The 23,191-nt window shown below is 41.1% G+C and overlaps 1 protein-coding gene across 1 annotated transcript in view; it reads right to left on the bottom strand.

Moving 5' to 3' along the window:
• LOC118206854 (BMP/retinoic acid-inducible neural-specific protein 1) overlaps positions 1–23,191 on the bottom strand; it is a 136,910-nt gene that overhangs the window by 16,748 nt on the left and 96,971 nt on the right. Inside the window, exons 5-7 of the mRNA XM_035379986.1 lie at positions 22,963–23,068; positions 4,487–4,723; positions 1,843–2,065 (exon numbers count right to left, since the gene is read on the bottom strand). Of these exons, the coding sequence (XP_035235877.1) occupies positions 1,843–2,065; positions 4,487–4,723; positions 22,963–23,068 (566 nt within the window). The remainder of the gene's footprint in view (positions 1–1,842; positions 2,066–4,486; positions 4,724–22,962; positions 23,069–23,191) is intronic.

The following is a 23,191-nucleotide window of genomic DNA, read 5'->3' as shown; positions in this document are numbered from 1 at the left end:
TTGTTTGCCATGAATAAGGCATCTTCTAATTAAATAAATAAGTCATGAAATTAGGTAATTGCTTGGTTGCAGGGAAAATTGTTGAAAGTTAAATTGAATCACTCATTGCACATTTAGATTTTAAATGATGGATTTTTTTTCCTTGGAAAGGATACTTAATTTTTAAACAATGTCTTAATTGGTTTATCTCTTTATTTTATTTTTTTCCATTGCAGTTGAAGCACTTAGAGGCTAGCAAGTGCAGGTCTGCTTGCTGACATACAGTCAGTGGTCACGTCTTTATGTAAACCTGTGATCTAGTACCAGGTAGGACCTCCCTTTTCCTCCAAAATGCCTGAATTATTTGTGACATGGATTCAAAAGGGTGCTGGAAACATTCATATTTTGGTCCCCATTGACTCGATAGCATGATGCAGTTCCAGCAGATTTCCTGGCCACATATTCTTGCCGCAAAAAACTCACATTCCACCTCATTCTAAACGTGCTCTACTGGATTGAGATCTGGGGACTGTGCAGGCCATTGGAGTTTTAGATGATGACATTTCACACTATCCTGCTAGCAGTATCTATTTGAAAAAATTAAGATTGTGGGGTGCACATGATCAACAATGCTCAAGTGAAATTTTAAAATGATGCTTAGTCGGTATTAAGGGGCCTATTATGCGCAAAGACATATTCTCCACACCATTACACCACCACCAGCAGCCTGAATTGTTGACATACGGATCCATTGATTAACACTATTTGGGCTATATTTTAACAATTTAAGCACACGGTCTAAGGCGCATGGCGCAAGTGCATTTAGGACATGTTCAAATCCACTTTTGCTAGTTTAACGGTGGATACTCTGAGCGCAAAGTAAGGCGCATGGTTCAAAGGGGTTGTACTTAGTCTCTTAATTAATCATAGGTGTGTTTTGGGCGTAACATGAAATAAACCAATCAGGGTGTCATCTCCAGGATACGCCTCACCACACCTCATTTTAAGACCAACACACCCACAGGCGCTCAGAAGGGTGCAAGTACATTTTCTATTTAAACAACGTGGGGACTGGATGGGAAAATGACAACTGCGTCGGTCTGAAACTAGCAAAGACACTTGCATTGCACTTGGCACCGCTTTGCGCCGAGTGTAAGATAGAGCCCACCATGTCTTCTGACCCTACCATCTGGTTGATGCTGCAAAAATTGTGATTCTTCATACCAAACTATGTTTTTCCTTCAATCATGCAGTTTTGGTAATCACATGCCCACTGTAGCCTCATTTTCCTGTTTTTAGCTGATAAGAGTGGAACTGAGTGTGGTGCTGCTGTAGCCCATCCACTTCATGATTTAACACGTTGTGTGTTCAGACATGCCCTTCCGCAGACCACTGTTGTAAACAGCTGTTATTTGAGCATGTGTGGCCTTTCTGTTAGCTTGAATGAGTCTGCCCATTCTCCTCTGAACTCTTTCATTAACAAGGAACTTTCACCAACAAAATTGTTGCTCACTGGAAGTTTTTTGTTTATCACACCATTCTCTGTAAACTCTAGAGACTATAGTGCCTGAAAATCCCTGGAGGCCAGCCGTTTCTGAGATGCGGGAATCACCACATCTGGCACCAAAAGCAGAAACTAAGAGTGTAAAACTACTTTTTGTAGCTAAACTGAAGCTTTGCTTCAAAGGATACACATTTAGATGTTTCTGATATTTTTATGTGTTTGGAAGTGTATGTCAACGGCAATTGATAACAGAATATAAAAACACTAAGTTCTTACAGAAACCATGAAAGTCAAATGGAAATTTCTCTGAATTCTCCACAGTTTACAACCCTGGCCAGCAGGGCTGCTGGGGCACCCACCTCTCTCGGGGAAGCTGGTGGTTGGGATTGTGGTGGCAGCGGATGCTGAGGCCGAACAGCTTACGGGCGGCTCGCTGCATCTTGGCCCGCTGCGTCTCCAGGGAGCTCTGTAGGAGGCGGTAGCGGGACTGCAGGTCCCAGTCACTTCCCCACAGCAGGTGAACGCTACTCACCGGCAGGAAATGGGTTGAAGGGAGTCGTCTCAGGAATGACTTGAACTCATCTGATAGAGAGAGAGAGAAAGATGGATACAGAGCGAGAGAAAGAGAGAGAGAGAGAGAGAGAGAAAGAGAGAGAGAGAGACTTAATATCTTTAAGAGAGAGAGTTTTAGAAGTACACACTCACCACCAGCATCAAATATATTAACTGTTTCTAATTCCAATCCCTGAATTCCATTTCAGCCAGTTTTGAAATTGACTACAAATCACTTTACTTTAATAGCCCGAGGGAGGCGATTTACAAGTGTCACATTCTTTAGTCGTTTCTCCTCCTTTGTCAGGATTACATCACTGCTTTTTAATGAGATTGTAGTTGATTTTTGTTTTTTGTGTTTCCTCTCTTGGCAGAAATACTTCTGTGCTTCTGAGAAAATTGAGTTTAGTTTGTAGCTCCTCTGTTATATATAACCCCCAGCTTTTATGCGGTATTTTATTGCATGTTAATAATGTATCAAGCAGTCAGCATGTCAGGTGGACACTGTAGCTGCCCTCTCAGGAATAACTTCTTTTTGTACTCCACAAAGATTGTAAAAATATATTTGATATTTGCTTTATGCAGCTATGTTATGACTATTTTTTTCTGCCGTGGGATCGATAAATATGTTTACACCATAGAGAAAACAAGCGTTAACAGACAATTTTATGTTCATCCACGTAACTCCAGCCCATACATCTTTAAGAAGCGACATTGCATCAAGGTCCCGACTGGTCAGTAAAGAGCTGTACCCCCTATCAGAATGAGTATAGGTGTTCCCTGGTGTCTTGCCAAAGTTACTTATGACTCTCTAAATCCAGCCATCTAATCATCCTCGTGTTTAACTGGCTGAATAAGTCCCTCCCTCTCCAGTTTAGCCAATGTTTGCTGAGTGTTCCATCATAGCTGTCGTGCATTGATATGAACTGAAGTCATGCTGCATGTCAGTGGGTGGATTGAGTCCTCTGAGGTAGAACTCAGCAGGTAGTTTTATGTCCTGCTCACGGCCACGTTCACAATATTTCCAACTACTCTCACCGAACAATTTTATTTGTCTGTCCTATGCCTCACTCTGTAATCATAAGAAAAAAAATGTAACATTGCATTTTAATGTCAAATACATTCATAAACTGAACTATTTTTGGGTCCCTTACCAGCCCTCCTGAGTTCCTATCAGTGCATGCTAATTCTAAGATCTGTGGTCACAAAAGCCATTAGCTGAACAGGTTTAGCTATGTGTAGGAGTGGTTTCAGGTATTTAAGTTAAGTTATTTAAGTAGATTTCAATTCACTTAAGGTATTTACTGTTGCACGAATCAGTGTCAACATTGGTGTGTAGGTGGAGATGGCTTCACCCTATATCAGTGCTGTACTTGAAAAGTGTAGCCATCATTTGTTAAATATTTTAAATGTTTTAAAAAAATTGTAAAATAAAACATCTCAATGAGGGGTGTCCTGCACTTCAGCTTTAGGACTGCTGTATTATTATTATTATTAGTATTACTTGCTTGGTTGATGTCCTATGGGTCCTTGTCTCCCAGCTGAAGGAAGGAGCGAGTGAATGAATACACTGCATTTCAGTTGTGATTGCTTTCTTTAGCTGGTTCATTTTGGACAAAATAACAGCTTATCACTGGCAGTCTGCAACATGCTCTTTGAACATTGTCGGTAGAGAGGAGGAGAATTGACCGATATGAGTTTCAGTGATTAACATACGCTGGTCTTCCTGTCGAAAAGAGCTGGGGGGCAGTGAATAAATCACGCTGCTGTTTTTCTGATTGGCTGGAATAATTAAAGTCTTCAGCCAGCCATGGGGTTTGACATAAAATGAAACTTCTGAAGTGAACCAAATTGAAGGACTAACACAGACACAGTATGGTCTTTGTAAAGGGAGAGCACCTTGCATGAAATAGTGGCAAACAGTGTGCAAGGGCAGTGAGTAGACTGAAGGCAGAGCTTGAATTCAATAGCAAATCATTTTCAGAAGTCTGTAGCAGCTGGGAGGCTTTGCAGTTTTAAAATGTCCTTCCTAATGTAAGAAGGGAATGTAACACCACGGTCTCCATCTGCTGACCCATTACTTACATCAAGGACCGCCGTGTATTTGGCGACACTCGATTTGGGGGAGGTATTTGTTCCCTTAGACTTCCCCAAAAGGAGATGAAAAATTCCATCTTGAAGTAAAGCCCCAGATGGGCATTCCTTTATATAAATGACCCGGTAATCTCAAAACAGAGAACCACTTCAGAGCAATGTAGAATGATCTTTGTTTGTATTATTAGATTTCTGTATATTTTATGCACATTTGGATGCAGTAGCTATAAAATTAACTGACCTGTGCTTTCTTCCATGGGTTCCTACTGTACCTGAGTTTTTACACTCCCGGGCTCTTATTCGTACAAGACACAAGATTCCCAATGTTCTATCTATTATGAGGGTTTTTACTCTCACCTGAGTTTTCAAAGTCCTTGTAGGAGGTTTCCCAGGACTCGGCCATCCCCAGAAGCGTGTTTTCCATGATTTGTATGTCAGTAAGCGGACAATTGCATTGTGGGAACTCCTCAGAACACTGACAGAGGCACTGACTGTTCCGGCATACGTACTCCCCCTCTCCGTTGCACATGATGTAGCTGAGAGCTGACTGCACAAACTTCTCCTGGAGATACTCTGGGAAGATGACCTGCAGGCCTTCAGTGAGAAAGAAGGGGGGGGGGGGGAGGGAGGGGGAAAGAGAGAGAGAGAGAGAGAGAGAGAGCTGTTGTAGTCATGAAAAGCAGTTTGTATCTGAGCAGCTCTCCAGGCACTGTATTACACAATATATATATATAGAGAGAGAATATAAAAATTCTATATGTATATTCTGAGAGAGAGAGAGAGAGAGATTGAGGGAGAAAAAAAGTGTAGCTTAATAGCTGTCTGTAGTCTGTGTAGAACTAAAGCATATATTTGTAACTGTGTAGCTCTTCCATTATTTATCTGCAAACCATATCATATTTGTTCGTACAAATGCTTCATTGCCTTGTCTCTCAGTAGAGACAGAGGAAGGATACAGATTGAAAGGGAAAGAGAGAGACAGGGACAGAGAGAGAATCGAGCCTCTGTCTGTTTGCTTCGGCAGCCTTTCGAAAAGGGCCCGCGTGATTCGTGGCGGCCTTCCGCATCTTCATGGGAGGCCATGTTTAGCACAGACCAGACAGAGCACGCTAACCTTGCACAGAGAGAACAGTGCTCAGCGCTCAGCCTGTCAAGAGTAATCGTCGAGAGCTGGAGCCGAAATGGATTGTTCCCAACCGTGAAAGCCGTACTGCGGAGGGCCCCTTTCAACTGTCAGGGCCCCGGGAGGCGGGATTCATTTGGCATGATGTATTCCCAGTGCTGAAACTTTAATGTGATTTGTGGGAGAGTCCAGATGGCCGGTTCAAGGAGCGACTCTGCCTGCTGACAGTAACGGTGCCAGGGAACGGGTCCACCGCAGAGCAGTGCTCGGGACCACGCCCTGATATTACATCATCCCTTGCCGCCCTTCAAATATCCCTGAGTTACAGAGCGAGAGGCACTCCTCACTTTCTCATCCAATTATGTAACATTCTGCAAGGATGTGCTATTTTTTTTCCTCAGTCAAGACCATTTTCTAATACTTCTGTTCTGTAAAAACATGCTTAAGACTCATTTTAAATGCATTGTTGCATTGTGCTACCATAGTTTTTTTTCCCCGGAAAAAAGTAAGGATCATAAAACAGTGAGACGAGTCTGTATGTCCTAAAACTGTTATTTTTGTTCTTATGTTGTAAAATTATTTTAAAAAATATATACAAAATTGTTAGTATACCTTTGTTGGTTATAACAGGTTATGTTTGTCTACCCTATTGCCTCCCGATTAAAGAAATGGTAACAGAGCATTAAAGTAATTGGTCTTTGTTAAAGCTAAATAAACTGCTGATGCTGTCGTTTTTGGGGGGTGGGGAAGTGAGGAAAAAAAGGGGGGATGAGGGGGGACTGGGGGATAATCTAAAGGGCTTTTTAAAAATTGTTGTAATTCACAGGTGCTGATCCATTCTCGTATTTTTTAAAAATAAAAAATCTATTTTACAAGATTAGTAAATAAAGATATGCTTAATTAATAATTTCTTGACAAATATATTACATAAATACATCTTTTATTCTTGCTGTGAATTCATAGATTCTTATTTATTATCTTGGTATTTCACTCATGAAAAAAGATAAGAGGACAAAATGAGGTCTGCTCCTGGGAGTCTTTGATAAGTGTTTCCCTGTGTCGGCTGAGTGATTATAGATCTCTCAAAGTGATGGCTAAGTGCGTTTTAAGTAAGTTTTTGTATTTCAGGCAGCCGAATTGCGCCTGAACCCCGAACACTGCCTGCGTACTCTATTTAAACATCAGTGCACTGAAGTGCACCTCCGAACGGGTTGTGAATGGGTGTGACCGAGCATTGGTACAGTACCGCATTGTGAAGCACGCCTCGGAGCTTCGATTTCATCAAGGATCAATTGTGTGATATGTCCCCACAAATTCACAAAATAATTTTTAGTTAAACCATGCTGGCATAGCAGCATACTGGCCAAATGGCATTCAATTTACACCAAGGCCTTTCATAATTTTTTTTTTTTTTTTTAAAGACCTAAAATGTGAACTTGTGAACTGACAATCCAATTTATCCCTCCAAAGTGGACTGTCCCATGGCATGTGTAGGTCAAAGACAGGGACAAAGAGAAGGCAATTAAGAACAAACCCTCAGGCCTTCAACCAGACTTCAACGCAACTGATCACATAGTGACATGTGTTTTGTGGCTTCTCTTTTTTCATATAGCGAGTCTGCGGTATTACTTCTGGGGTTGGCTGTGGGGTAGAGAGTCAACGGTCATGTCGCCTGACCAGCCACAAGCCGGGTGTTTATCTGAGAACACTGTATGAGCCTACTGAAGGCTTCATCCCCTCACACCATCTGAAAGACTGCAGGTGTCATTAGTGAGAGATCCAGATCATTCAGCCAGCCAAGCCCTGATGTCACCAGCAGGTTATTTCAGGTGTAATACTTTAATCTTGAGTGTTCTATTTGTGTGTGTATGCATAACACACACACACACACACACACAGAGCAGGTCGATGAATTGCCAAAGGGCGTGTATATTATTGCGAGTGAATTTGATAAATTGCCACAGGGTACTCACACACACAGAGACACACGCAAACATGTGTGTGCACACACACACAATTCACACATACATTCTTGTTGGGTAGGAATAACCGCCGCAGGATACAGACAGGAACACACACACACACAAACACAGATACACACAAAGATTGCCACAGGGTACATAAATACAAACTCTCGCCTGCTGAACTAATCGCCCCACAGGACACGCACATAAAAGTGGCAGGACAGGGTCAGAGGGTTGCCATGGCTATCGGCAGTCCCTTGACTCTGTCGTACTGTGATGTCATGTCTGCTCCATAGCGAGCGCGGACTCTGACTTCAGCTCATTCTCTTGCCTCCTCCGGGTTAATTGGAAGCGCTGCGTTTGTGATGCAGCCGACTGCCGCTCTCCTCCGCAGGCAATGCGGCTTCTTCGCCGCATCAATCGCCGCCGCATCATCGCTGATTTGTGGAAAACAATGACAGACAGCGTGCCCGAAACCCCAGGGATAGCTTCTTATGAACTGATGATTACAAGCTACCCGTGCAATAAACTCACTCCCAGACTCAAAGTCAACGGCATCTTGAGAAAGAGGCCGATCAGTATCTGCTGGTAATGAAGGGTGGCAGTTGAAACTAGTCATTTCTCCAGCACACCAGAGAACTCATTTTTATTCACATATTGTTTTATTTTATTTATTTTTGCAATCCACTGTGGTGAAAGCATAGAGGCACGCCCAAGCCCTATTTTCAAGTTTGCGGCCTCAGGACATCCAGAAACGTCTCACATTTTCAGAATCAGAGATTATGCTTAAACACATCTCAGTTATGTTCTCCAGCAGGTTTGTTTTTTTAGTGTGGATGCTCCGTTTTGTTAACCTTGATGAAAGACACATCACCGCAGCGACTGGGGAAATTAAAAGATTAAAAAAAAAAAAAAAGACTTTTAATGGGTGGGAAAAAACTTCCAGGCATTAAAGCCCTTTCATGCAGATAATAAATATGAGGTGTGTGTCGTTTCATATCCTTGCAAGCAAAGATTTGCTGTCACGTCTTGCTGAAGTAATTAAACCAGGACATTTGCTGCAGGACCGTGGAGCTGCAGAGCGTCTGGTTGCAGATAACAGGCCCACTAATGACTGAAGCGTCAGAGACACTCAGATACTTGGCAGCTCTATAGCCGGACTGGACTGGGAGTGAAAGCCTTTCTCTCACACAGACCACACTAAGGATTGAAGAGACCCCCCATTCCTCGTCTCCTTCCCTCTTTCTCTTAGGCCCTACCAAATTTCCTCCGGCTCTGAAGCAGGAGTTTTACAGTGTGACTAATAGATCTCCTGCTCTCTGCGATCCATTCCTTGTGCTCTTGAATCATCTCTCTCCATTTTCTTGGCCTCTCTCCTATTCTGCACAGTACTTTCATGGTAAGAAAGTCACATTAGCACTTTCAGTACCTATGCCACTAGTAATATCATCACACTTGAAATGCCTTCTGAAAGCCTCCATCTTAGGAAGAACTGAAAATGACACTTTTACTATGGCTATATATATATATATATGTATATATATATATATATATATATATATATATATATACAGTACCAGTCAAAAGTTTGGACACACCTGCTTAAACCAGTTTTTCCATGATGATTTTTAAATGAAAATGGAAATTTTGTAAGCTCGTTGGGAGGGGAGAGGGTGCATTGTTTTGTTATTTAAGTATCCTGGTGCGTACTGGTGTTCATGATGACGTCTATCTTAACAGATGCTCCAGGACCTGCAGAATTTTTCATATTAAAAAAAAAAAAAAAGACCACCCGCCATATTTCAAAATGCATGGGATTTATTACTACATCAGTTTCACCCTTCTACCCTCCATTGGAAATATATGGTACTGCATGTGGTGAAAATGATGTAGGAATATAGTGTTGGCAAGTTGGACATCTACTTTGTGCATGACACAAGTAATTTTTTCAACAATTGTTTACAGACCGATTATTTCACTTTTAATTCACTATATCACAATTCCAGTGGGTCAGAGGTTTACATACACTAAGTTGACTGTGCCTTTAAACAGCTTGGAAAATTCCAGAAAATGATGTCATGGCTTTAGAAACTTCTGATAGGCTAATTGACATTATTTGAGTCAATTGGAGGTGTACCTGTGGATGTATTTTAAGGCCTATCTTCAAACTCATTTTTTTTGACAACATGGGAAAATCAAAAGAAATCAGCCAAGACTTCAGAAAGAAAATTGTGGACCTCCACAAGTCTGGTTCATCCTTGGGAGCAATTTCCAACCACCTGAAGGTACCACGTTCGTCTGTACAAACAATAGTACGCAAGTATAAACACCACTGGTGGACTCGATGGGGGGGGGGGGGGGGTCCTGGTGCCCCCATGGTTGAAAAAGCATCGCTAAAGTGCCCTCTAGAGTGACGGAAACAAGAGGAAGTGCCCTATTGGCTGCCCTTCACATGGGGAAAAAATTATTGAATGCCCTCTAGGGCAGTGGTTCTACTAATCAAGGTGCTTAGCAATGACTCTAGTGATTGATTAGTAGAATCAGGTGTGTGCACCCACACTGGCCCTTTCTGGATAAGACTGGGGACCCCAGCAATAAATTTAAACAGCTTGTTAAAATTCTGGGATTTCAGTTAAATTTGGAATGAAAACCAGCATACACAGGGGTCCCCCAGGACCGAGTTTGAGAACCACTGCTCTAGGGTGCCCCTTCATGCAATAAATTGTGATGATATGCCCTCTAGAGCAAGAAAATTTGATAACGTTTAATGAGTGCCCTTCTAGTAGAGAAAATGTGATGCAGTGCCCTATAAGGTGCCCTTACAATGGTCTAAACTTGACGTTCCCTATGGGTCCCCTTCCAAAGGAAAAGGGTACCGTTATGAAGTTCCCTCTATGCCGCCCCTACATGACAGTGTCCCAAAGGGTGCCCTTTCCAGTAGAGAAAATGGGATGTAGTGCTGTATAGGGTACTCCTATAGGTGAGAAAATATCATGAAGTGCCGAATTAGGCGCTCCTCTAATGGAGAAGTGCCCCTCCAGTGGATAAAATGTTATGCAGTGCCGTACAGGGTGTCCCTACATGCGTGAGAATGTGGGGAGTTTCCTAATGGATGCCCCTCCAGTGGAGAAAATGTGATGTGGTGCCACATAGGTGCCCTTACAATGGGATAAACTTGAGGTTCCCTACAGGTGCCTTTCTGATGAAAAAAACTGATGAAGTGCCCTCTTAGATGCCCTTCCAAGTGAGAAAACACGATGCATCATAGCTTTTTGCGTGCTGGTGGGGCCCCATGTCATGCAGTAGGTGCCCTTTTTATTTTTTCGCCCCTGCCCTTCAAACAGCCTGAGTCCGCCACTGATAAACACCATGGGACCATGCAACCGCTCAGGAAGGAGACGCGTTCTGTATCCTAGAGATGAACGTGCTTTGGTGCGAAAAGTGCAAATCAATCCCAGAATAACAGTAAAGGACCTTGTGAAGATGCTGGAGGGAACAGGTACAAAAGTATCTATACAGGGTTCTTGCACCTTTTGAAAAGTCAAATTCAAGCACTTTCAAGATGCATTATCAAAACATTTCCAGCACTTCACAACTTTGGTAAGCTAAAATTGGTAGGTAAATTAACATGTCAAACCAACATGTATATCCATTTACCCTCACCGGTTGTATTTCATTTCTTAAGACTGATTTTATATAGGCTAGGCCTATATTGTTTATTTAATGTTCATATTTAATCTAAATTTATAATTATGATATTGTCAATAATATTGAGATAGGCCTATGAATTTATTAGCCTAATCATGGTAGCCTACACCAGAAAAGAGTAGTAGGCCTACAATACTTTAAACAACTGACTAGTAGGTTCAAGGGCGTAACCATGTTATAGGGATTGGGGGGGGGGGGTCCTAATGCGACAGGGGTCTGGGGGTCTGACATTTTTTAAGCGCGTTTCCCACTATTCTATGATATTTATATATGAAAATAAGCACATTTAGAACAGAGTTTTTTTCGGGCACTACATTGACCTTTCCACACCTCGTATGAATTAAAATCATCAATGTTATATTGAAGCTGATATAATTTTTTCTGTCTTACTTAAAGGGCATGTATGAAGCATTTAAAACCGCAAGCTCTGTTTTTTTAGTAGATACTACAGCGACCCATTAAGTCTATGGTGATTTAACCACCGCTCAACTCTTTATGTAAATAATATCTCATAAAAAAAACACGTTTTCAACGTACAAAAATGCCAAGTTACGCACACATACAAGACCAGTCCAGGTCTGCCATTAAAAGTATTGATATCAAAATGGCGACAAGTTACGGTACTACAAACAATATAGGCTATCTTGCCTCACTGAAATTAAATAAGATATATTCCAAAGCAATGCTACCCAACATTTCTCATTTCTTTCAAGTCACTTGGCCCTTGGAATATATCTTATTAAATATATATATATATATATAACAGTCGGTATAAACCATTAGTCATTAAAGTGGAGGGTTAAGTCATGTGTGGAATCTATTGCACTGATGTGCTTCTCTCATGTTCAGTACTAGTAGTTATAATTATGAGTGAGTCATGATTTTAAATGTAATGTTTTAATGGGGAGTTGCAGAACGTACATACGTAGTAATTGTTTGTATGTGGCTAGATAGAGAACAGGGCGAGGTAACATGAATGTAGAAACGTGACGTTTGCTGATGAGGAGGTTTTGTACGGTAGCCAAGTGAAGAAATATAGTTAGTAGAAATGGCACAGTGGTGAACTGGTGTAACTTTTTAATAAAAGGAATACATGAAATGCATATGGGTGGCCGTGAGTGAGTTTTGGTAAAGCAAATACAAGCGTAAGAAAACGTTAGTATGAAAGAGGAAATTATCTGCCTGAGGGCGAGGCGGGATTCAATCCTTCAACCGGAGGTTTACCAGTCTGTGACTTTGTTAGTGGAGCACCATAACATAGCTATGCAATGAGTGAAATATCATTAGCAAACCTGTCCGTGGTTTTAAAGAAGAACACAGGCCAGTAAGCATAGAAGAGCTTCCGTTGAATCCATATGGCTTTGCAATATTGTAGCCGGTTAATAACTGAACGTGCAGACGGTACATCATAATGCAGTGTATACGTTCGGTGAACGGTAGGTAGATATGGTGCAAAAGCAATAATTGAGAAGTAGTAGACAATTGTTAGTGAGGGTAGAAGCAGGTTAAAGAAACTTGTTCCTAGCTGGGCTTGAACCTAAGACCCCATGTTCCCAAGAGCGTAACCTTGCCCACTAGGCCACAGATGGACTAGCTATTTGCACTGAAAATGTTTCAAAGTAAAAAGGTATGGGTATTTTGCATGTGTATGCAAGTTTTTGATTGGGTCGTGTAGGTGAAGATTTGGCTGGTGTCGGTAAAATGTCCAATGGGGAGACATGTTGTTAGTGGGATAGGCGGGAGGAAAAATAAGAATGAGAAGAAGAAGAAGAAAGTTTGGGGCTTTATTGTGTGGACATGTGAAGTTGTTTATGAAATCTGTCTGTTGAAATGGGGTCAGAATGTACAGAATTTAATGTTTTTAAGGGCTGAGTGTCTGTGGCTGTTGTGTTTATTTCTGTGGGGAACCCTGAAAAGTGCCAAACTCTCGGTGCTGTATAGGTAATGGGGCATGCCCCCGCAAGGCGTAACTTGGCGGGATGGCATACCTGCCATCCCAATAAAACAACTTTTAACAGTGCACACAAAGTTTTTATGGAAAATATTCGTTTTTATGACGTTTGTCATGTGACGTCACTCAAGGGAAACAAACCATATATCGTTAGCTAGCCAGTACTGCTTTTGATATCATTGATAGCTTGCTACATAGTTAACGTTAATGTCATTAAATCTCAGTTGTACGATTAACTCGTAACATAATGCCTAAAAGGAGTGTTGTTGGCGGATGCAAGAACACATATTCTGAAAAAATCCAACTAGAGCAGCATCTAGTACAGTAAGCCTGCATTTTTAGCCAAAAGTGGAAAAAACATCTCTTGTTGAAATGGCAACCTCATGACAGATTTTTATCAATGCTGCTGCCTGCTTGGGGTTTCCCCTTCACCAGCTGGTTCGCAAGCCACACACATCAAAAACAGACCAACAGATCAGAGTGGAGCCGTGTGCAAAAGGAATCAATTGGGTCTCTCTGATTTATTTTATTTCTTTATCCAAAGTGATTTCATTCAATCAGATTGCAATTTCTTATTATGACAATAATTACATTAACACATTTCAAGCACTTTCAAGTGCTTTATTCAAAATCCAAGCACTTTCCCAACCTTGAAAACACCACATTAAAATTCAAGCATTTTCAAGGATTTGAAGAACCCGCAAGAACTCTGTCTATATCCACAGTAAAACGAGTCCTATATCGACATAACCTGAAAGGCTGCTCAGCAAGGAATAAGCCACTACTCCAAAACCGCCATAAAAAAGTCAGTCTACAGTTTGCAACTGCACATGGGGACGAAGATCTTACTTTTTGGAGAAATGTCCTCTGGTCTGATGAAATAAAAATGGAACTGTTCGGCCATAATGATCATTGTTATGTTTGGAGGAAAGAAGGTGAGGCTTGCAAGCCGAAGAACACCATCTCAACCGTGAAGCACAGGGGTGGCAGCATCATGCTGTAGGGTTGCTTTGCTGCAGGAGGGACTGCTGCACTTCATAAAATATATGGCATCATGAGGAAGGACAATTATGTAGATATATTGAAGCAACATCTCACGACATCAGCCAGGAAGTTAAAGCTTGGTCGCAAATGGCTCTTCCAAATGGACAATGACCCAAAGCATACTTCCAAAGTTGTGGCAAAATGGCTTAAGGACAACAAAGTCAAGGTACTGGAGTGGCCATCACAAAGTCCTGACCTCAGTCCAATCGAAAATTTGTGGGCAGAACTGAAAAAGTGTGTGCGAGCAAGGAGGCCTACAAACCTGACTCAGTTACACCATTTCTGTCAGGAGGAATGGGCCACAAATCCAGAAACATATTGTGAGAAGCTTGTGGAAGGCTACCCGAAACGTTTGACCCAAGTTAAACAATTTAAAGGCAATGCTACCAAATACTAACAGAGTGTATGTAAACTTCTGCCCCACCGGGAATGTGATGAAAGAAATAAAAGCTGAAATAAATCAATCTCTCTACTATTATTCTGACATTTTGCATTCTTAAAATAAAGTTGTGATCCTAACTGACCTAAGACAGGGAATGTTTACTAGGATTAAATGTCAGGAATTGTGAAAAACTGAGCTTAAATGGATTTAGCTAAGGTGTATGTAAACTTTCGACTTCAACTGTGTGTAAATATATATATATATATGTTATTTCTAAGATCATGCACACAAATGCATTCATGATCGGTTGCCATCGATTAAGAACTTACTTTTTATATCTTCCTCTAAGATTGCAATTTGTTGGGGAGCAGATAGATTCATTGGGTATATTTTTATTTCCAGGGGGTTATACAGAGTGCATAGGACATCTCTGCATTATCAGAGAGCTACAGAGATCACTCTGTAGGGTGCTGCTGGGTGTCTGAAATGCCCAGTCATTCACATAGACATTCACACGAAAGCGCAGTGTGGCTAATTACTCTAACAGCAGAAAATTGCACATATAAATCAGCAGGCCCTTCTGACGGAGGGCTGAGGGCTGCTTCTAAAAGGAGCATGGTGGAAATTGTATGTTGCCGGAGTTTCCAAATTGAAGCTAGTGAGAAATGGGCAAAGAGACACCCATGGTAAAAATTAAAAGTGTTCTTTCACATCTAATTTTTTAAAGGGGACAATTTTGCTTCTCTTTCCACTGAAAATGCATTTTTATTTTTTAGAGAAGCACTTTGGTATGCATTTGGTAGCGCTATTTCACTGTGGTGATTGACTAAAGCTCTGTAGTGTCTACCAGGAGAATTTCTCATCTGTGGTGATTTTAAAAATGAGCAGCACAAAGAGATTATTCCACAGTCAAAAAATACTAAAGGGAAAAAAGATATACCACAGTAAATTAGGAAACAGCAGTAACAATGGCCAGTTAATAAATGTGTAGGAGTGGGGAAGAAACCTTCTGTGCTTTGTGCGAATTTCAGTGCACTCATGTGGCTGCACGACAGCTCTACATAAAAATTAAAAAAAACAGTATCAAGAAAAATAGGCAATATGCACTGAATTACTAGATACAGGAACATTTACCTACACTGACAAAGTAATTTAAAAAAAAATTCTGGAGCAATCAACAATTTGCACATTTTAGTGGCATAAAGAGGATAAATTTGGTTAGAAATTAAGTCCCTTTTATTTTTTTCCTCCCTTTTCCCCTTTCCCGTTGAGAGCAATCTGCATTTATATAGCTCTCAAGCGCTTGAAACTACAAGGCCAGCAAGAAATTAGGTGAATGTGACAGCAGATAACAGGAGAAAATATGAGAGAAAAGAGGCTGTCAGCACTGTGACTGCTAAATGAGAAAAGGGGGAAAAAAACCTGATCAATATAACAAAAGGATGTCTGGATATACGTCAATCAGAGAGAGGCTCCACCCTCCCTACTGATTACCAGACCAGTTGCCCCATGAAGGAATGCAGTCCTAATGGGTCACATGACTTACATTCAATTTAAGCATCAACCTCCATGCCTGATAGGCCAGCACTCTTTTGGTTGCCCTGATTGCAGTAGGCGTCTTGTGGGTCAGTGTAGAATGCAATGCTTTCGATCTATAAAATCACACAGCATGTTCTTTAGATTAAATGCTTTTAAAGTTATGTCTGTCTCGAATCACCCAAAACTGCATTACTTTGCACCCATTTATGGATGAATAGAAAATACTTCATTGGTATTTTCCTTGTAAGTGAAAATGTTTTAGACAAACTAAAGATATCCATTTATTGTGAGGTTTGAAATAGGGTTGAGGGCAATGGACTAAGATTCCATTAAGTAACAGAAACATTGCTTGTGTGTGTGTGTGAGTAGTGGAGGGGGACAGACAGAGATGGTGAATCTGTGTTGGCAGAGAGGGAGAGAGACAGAGAAAAGAAAGTGTGAGCGCATAGGTTTCGGCCTATTTTCTTCTCTTCACTCTGCTGGTCATATATATAATCCTATGATTCTTTTTTCCTTGTACATGTAGACATGTTATTTATTAATTGATCAGATGCATATGGAAGCCACAGTGTGTCTGTTTATGCCATGTTCATAAAATCAAGGGAGAAAGGTACTATAAATACAGTGTTGTGCTGAGCAGACAGACAAGCTTTCTCTGGCTTTATCTCCTTTATTTTATATTTAGCACTTAGGAACAAACTGTGTGCCCATGCCCTCCTAACATATCCATATAACATTTTCATATAGTGTATTTGTAAGTCTCTTCAGATGCAGGGAAACATCCAAATGACAGCAGTTCTGTTTTTGGGACTCATGAATGATGGCCACTTCTACAGTAATGGTACCTGGAGAAAGTGAAATGGAGAGAAGATGAGAGGCTGAGTGGATAGAAGGAGAGAGTGGGGTTGGAGAGTGAAACAACACCAGGCAGAGATAGTTGGGGGGGGTGGGGGGTGGGATAGTGTGGTGTAAGGGGATGACTGCCAAAGGGACACTTGGGAGAATCTGCTTAACAGTTCTCCTGGTACTAGAGTTTTCCCATACAAGCATTTTGGACCTACATAAATACTCTCTGTGTTCCTTGTCACAGTTTGTTGTATTGTATGTCTTTTCTCTTCGTATAGAATTGTGGACCTGCTTTGTAAATAAAATGTTTACCTTTTAGCATTGTTGGAACTGCCTATCCTTGGTTATCACAAACTGTCATACTGTAAAGTATGTGGTTTGCATCTCTGCGAGAACAAATCAGTGTATGGGTTTCATATGTGGTTTTGGGGTAACACCGTTGTTACGTTCGCGTGTGTTTTCCCCCATCCCCCAATCAACTCCCTCCTGCAATCATGTCTCCTCCAATCATGCCTCAGCTCTCAATTTAAAATATCCCCATTTTGTTCCTGCAGGAGCCTTCCGTTTCCTCATTTGTGCTGTGTGTTTGGGCAAATGCTAGATTGTGTGTGTTATTTGAGAGAGTTGTGTTGTCTAAAATTTCGTCCTCCCTGGTTCACTTCAGAGACCAGTGTTAGGTAAGTTCCGGGGGCCCCTATACACGTGTTGACACGTAGGGTAAGGGCTCTGTCTAAGCACATTAGTTTAGTGGTGGTGTCGATCCCTGTATTTAGGACTGCTGGTCGCAGTTAGGTTAGTTAGACAAGTTTTGTTTTCTGTATTGTTAATTGGTTAGTTATATTACAAATTTGTAGTTAGGCTATTGTGTTTGTTATTTTCGGCACCATTCCTTTTTTTTACTGGTCTCGGTTGTGTGTCTTGGCGTGTTTTATGTTTGGAAATGTCTGTTAATATTTGTAAATAGCCCTACCCCCCACACAGTAAAATCCCTTTCACCGTAGTCCGCCTTGTGTGTCTCTCATTGTTCTCACAAGAAAGCTTATATATTTAGTTACATCTCCTGGTGCCAAACATCATTTTAAATATTGCACCCTTAACCCCTAGAAGGGTCGTAACAACCGTTAATGGGTTTCTCACTGGGCATATTGATGGTTTAACTAGCTGGATGTGCAATTCCCCTGTGATGTTAGTTTCAGTGTCCAGGTGTATTCTAGTATTATTTAATAAAAACAGTAACTGGGTCATGGTCTGGGATATTTAGTCTCACTAACCACATGGAGTAACTTTAGTCTGTGCACCCTGGAATAGCCGTTAGTTTCAGTACCCAGCTATACATATTTTCTGGGCTAAAATAACTTCTTCATAGCCCAGACACACTTATTTACAAGATTCCTGGACACGTAGCAACTTTACCAGCTACAATAGAAGGTTGTAGTGTCAGCGAACCATTAGATTAATGCCAAGCTCTCGGGGGTTCAGGGTCTTGCCACCTATTATTTCATATAAGCACATCCCAGTCAATGCACGTATATGTGAACCCATATAAACATAAAAATCCACGTTACAGGTTTTGAAATGAATGGAGTCAGATAAACATGTTTTTTTCTCTCCAATAAAATGTAAATCCCAACAGTGGGAGGGTGAGATAGTATGAGGGTCAGAACAAGGGGTGAGATGGTGGGATGGTGAGTGTGAGAGCTGAAATTGTGATACAGTTGAGGCCAAAGGTTTACATACACCTAGGCTAAAGACATTCAAACTCAATTTTTCACAAGTCCACACATTTCATGTTACCTTACGTTTCCTGTGTTAAGTCAATTGGGGAATCTATTTTATTTCCATAAGAGGTCATTTCAAAATAATAGCGAAGAGACAGATTTATTTCAGCTTTTATGTACTGTATCAGATTTTCAGTGGGTCAAAAGTTTACATACATTTTGTTAGTATTTGGTAACATTGCTTAACTTGAATCAAATACTTGGGGTAGCCTTCCAGAAGCTTCTCACAATACTTTACCGCAATTTTTGCCCATTCCTCAGGACTGGTGTAACTCAGTCAAGTTTGTGGGCCTTCTTGCTCGGACATGCTTATTCAATTCAGTCCACAAATTTTCTATAGGATTCAGGTCAGTGCTTTGTGATGGCCACTCCAATATTTTCACTTTTTAAAAGCCTCACCCCATTCCTCCATACATAGTGCTGATCATTATGGCCAAACAGTTAAATTTTTGTTTCATCTGACCAGAGAACACTCCACCAAAAGCCTAGGTCTTCATCCTGGTGATCAACTTCCTTGAGCGACAGCCTTTCAGGCCATGGCGATGTAGGATTCTCTTAAAGGTGGATGTAGATACTTTGCCACCTGATGCCTCCAACTCCTTCTACAGTTCCTTTGTTGTTGTCTTGGGGTTCAGTTGAACCTTTTGGACCAAAGTTTGTTCAGCCCAGGGAGTTAATTTGTGCCTCTTCTCTGAAACATGCAGTGTCTATGTGGCCTTTTTTATATTTGCATACAATTGTTTGTACAGATGCTCGTGGTACCTTGAGTTGTTAGGAAATTGGAAGAATCAGACTTGTGGAGGTCCACAATTATTTTTTTCTGAGGTCTTGGCCGAGTTGCTTGGATTTTCCAATGGTATCAAGGGCAAAAAGACAGTGGCTCTAAAGGTAGGACCTTAAATAGAGCCACAGATGCCAATTAAATTCCAATTAACTCCTAATTATGAATTATGGCCAATCAGAAGCTTCTGAAAAGTCATTACATCGATTTCTGGAATCTTTAAAGAGACAGTCTTTAAAGATTGTTTAAATAGACAGTCAACTTGGTGTGTGTAAACTTTTGACCCACTGGAATTCTGATATAGTGAATTAAAGCTGAAATAAATCTGTCTATAATTGATTGTTTTAAAATGACCTCTGATGTGAAGAAAGTAGTAGCCCTAATTGACTTACCAACAGAAATGTATGGTAACATGAAATGTGCGAAGTTGTGAAAAACTGAGTTTGAACACAGTATCTTTAGCCTAGGTATATAATAAACTTTTCGCCTCAACTGTATGGGGAGATACTGAGAGGACAAGAGATTGAGAGAGTAAGAGAGCAAGATAGCGAGAGGGTTCAAGGTTGTCATCATGAGAAAAGAAAAATGCTGATATCGTTAGAGAGGGAAAGGGGATGATGGCTGTCAATGTACACTGATTGGCCACTTTATTAGGTGCACATGCTCATTAAAGCTAATGACCACTTCCTCCAAACTGTGAATCATGTCGCTGCAAATCAATATATAAAGCAGTCCTACTCAAATCAGTTAAGAACAGGAAGATGAGGCTAAAATTGGCATATGATCACCAAGACTAATTGGAGAAACATTGGCTAGTCTGACAAATCTTGATTTTTGCTTCTACATGCAGATGGTATGGTCAAACTTTGGCATAAACAGTACGAATCCATAGATTCATCCTCCCTTGTGTGCAGGCTGATGGTGGTGTAATGGTGTGGGGAACGTTTTCTTGGCACACATTAGGCCCCTTAATACCAACTGATCACCATTTGAATGCCACAGCATACCTAAGCATTGTTGCATACCATGTGCATCCCTTTATAGCTACAGTAAACCCTGTTTCAAATAGATACTTCCAGCAGGGCAATGTGCCATATCACAAAGCGCACATCATCTCAGGCTGGTTCCACAAACATGACAGTGACTTCAATTTACTCCAGTGGTCTGCATAGTCCGAGAGTCCCTAAATCTGCATGAACTGCATGATGCCATCAAGTCAGCATGGACCAAAATCCCCAAGAAATGTTTCCAGCATTTTGTAGAATACATACCACAAAGAATTTAGGCTATTCAGGAGAAGGCCCCCTACCTGGTGTTAACAAATGTACCTAATGCAGTAGCAACCAAGTTTTTGGGCATGGGGCAGCAAGTAATATGGGGGTACAGTAGCTAATGTTTATGAGAGTCAATATTAGGTCTCATCTCTATAAAGATGTATTTTACTATTGTATGCTCTGTAGCCTCACCTACCCCACTCCACACAGAAAAGAGCCCCATGCCCAGAAACGTCCCGAAAACATTTTGGAATAACAAATACAGGTTAAGGTGTACGCATTCTGAGAAAGAGCATAAAGATAGAGATTGCCAATGCATCACAGGTATGCCTTAGCATGGTTATGTTATAATATTTTCAAGGTAAATATCCAGAACAGTATACCTACTAAATCATTCTTTATTGTTTCAGGAACAAAAAAGGTGAAGCTATCAGTATTATCTCAGCCTTGAAGAGAATCTGTTTCCTCTTTTCTTCTCCTGACAGAGATCTCTGGGATACATAGTAATCAACAGGGCCTTGTCTCAATATGCCTGCCAGCAGAATAACAATCTCAAAGGAAATGTGTTGACTCTGGCCAGAGGCATTCATGGGTTACTCGGGTTGTTTTTTTTGTACAGACTGAAAACAGCCCAGTTCATTATGAATTTTAATTAAACCGAGGCAACGGAATGGACGAGCATGTAAGCTCTTTTCATCGACTTGCGCATACCTGAATGCTAATTAAGAAACAGAACCGCTTCTACTCACTTTGGACTACTGGAATTATTGCACCCTTACCATTCCTGGAGAGACAATCACAGAACCAATTAAAATATGACAAAAAGGCAGGTTTAATACTCCAAGAATATTATGCTTAATGTCCTTTGATAAAACAATTGCTTCTGTATACTTATCCATCCTTCCATCCATTATCTATACCTGATTATCCTGGTCAAGGCCTATCCCAGCATGCATTGGGCGAGAGGCAGGAATACACCCAATCTATCACATGGAACACATACCATTCACTCATATTTATACCTATTGGCAAGTTAGAGGCAATTTAGCTTTGTAAATTGGTGTGGAGAATAAGGTAAGTGAATTAAGTGAAGAAATAATATTGACAGAAGGAGAATACTGCCATGATACCACAAAACTTTGTTAGGTAACATGAGCATATTCAGCTCAATTAGAAGTGCAACAGTGCTAATGTGCTAACAACATTCCTGAAGCAGCAAATGCAACTTAACTAAGCTAACTGAGAACCAAAATACAAATCCTGAATACATGCTGAAAACATCTATAACGAACAAACAAAGTTACAAAACTATTATAAATGGAATTAATAGATAAGAGAGGAGGACTAAGAGAGGATTGGAAAAAGAGGGGAGCTAAATTTCTGCTTTCTTCTTTGCCTCGATACTTCCTCAGGGTGCACAGGGTTAGCTGGCTTTGAGAACCACACCCCAATTAGCATCAGAGCGAATCTACCTCCTCAACGTTAAAATAATAAGATCTTTCCCTTCTGATGCTGCTCATGGCGATCAAAACCAATAATCCCTGTGCACTCTGAGGAAGTATCACTAGCCCGTTGCACCCCAAGTAGGTACACTGGCCTGTTTTGACCTCAAGAGCGAGATGATCAGAACCACCTGTTTATGACCCATAAAAATCATGCCCAGTTATTAGCACTGTCTTCTGGCACACAGTAAAGTTGAGCAGTGGGTTTCAGACAAACTGTGAATGGAAATGGGACTTGTAGTAGTTCATCCATGCATTCTGTTTATCTTGGGGTTTCCTGAATGTTTTTTTTCTTGGCTGTGCAGTGGCATTCTCTCTGTTGTATCATCAGGACCACTTGGGGCTCGATGAAGCAATTTTATTTGCACCCTCCAGCACGACCTTTGTTAAATAAGTGCCAAATAGACAGGGGGCTGTTTCACTGTCACAGAAGGGCAGGCGTAATCCTTTCTCATGACTCAACCAATCCCCACTGTCTGCCCACTCTGCCTGTTTTTCCAGAGTTGCATTTGCGAATGAATGGAATTTAGTGTTGAAATTCCGAAAAGGGAATTTTCTGTATTGAAATGCTCAGCCCTAATGTTGTGCTAAACAAGGAGACATTTGGGCAAAGGGTTGGGGGTGGCTATTCTACACAAGAGTCTAAATTATCTGCTTCTGACAAGTACGGTTGCTGTCTTGCCAATTTCAAAGGTTCAGTGGAGATCTCATCTGCTTCCTTCTGGCTTCATGCTGGCTGTTTCTCACATCAGGGTTAGAGAGCTCCTTCCACAGCTTCATGTGTATGGAAATATGCACATAAAGTGGAAATATGCACGTGGAAGTATATTTACATGTGAATATGGTGGTGAACAACTCCTAACCATTTCCCATTTGCGAAATGTGTGTGTGTGTGTGCGTATGTATGTATGTGTGTGTGAGCACGCGGTACTCTGTATTACCTTGCAGATGCAGCTTGCTCTCAGGGCTCTGCAGGAGAACGGAACTCACAGAGTCCAGGTTATCATAGGTGCTGCATCCCAGTGGTCCTGTCCGAGTTTCTGTCACCTGTGAGAGAGAGAGAGACAGAGATAGATAATGCACAAGTGAGCACAAACATGACCCCAGGGAAAAAGTCAATGAGTGGAAAGTGGCCTGCCTTCTCAGACACAGCCTTTCCAAGCTACTGTA

This window comes from Anguilla anguilla, chromosome 10 (genome assembly GCF_013347855.1).
Source record: "Anguilla anguilla isolate fAngAng1 chromosome 10, fAngAng1.pri, whole genome shotgun sequence".
Taxonomy (NCBI): Eukaryota; Metazoa; Chordata; class Actinopteri; order Anguilliformes; family Anguillidae; genus Anguilla; species Anguilla anguilla.
Note: the sequence above shows the minus strand (reverse complement) of the source record. Positions and strands in the feature narration are given on the sequence as shown.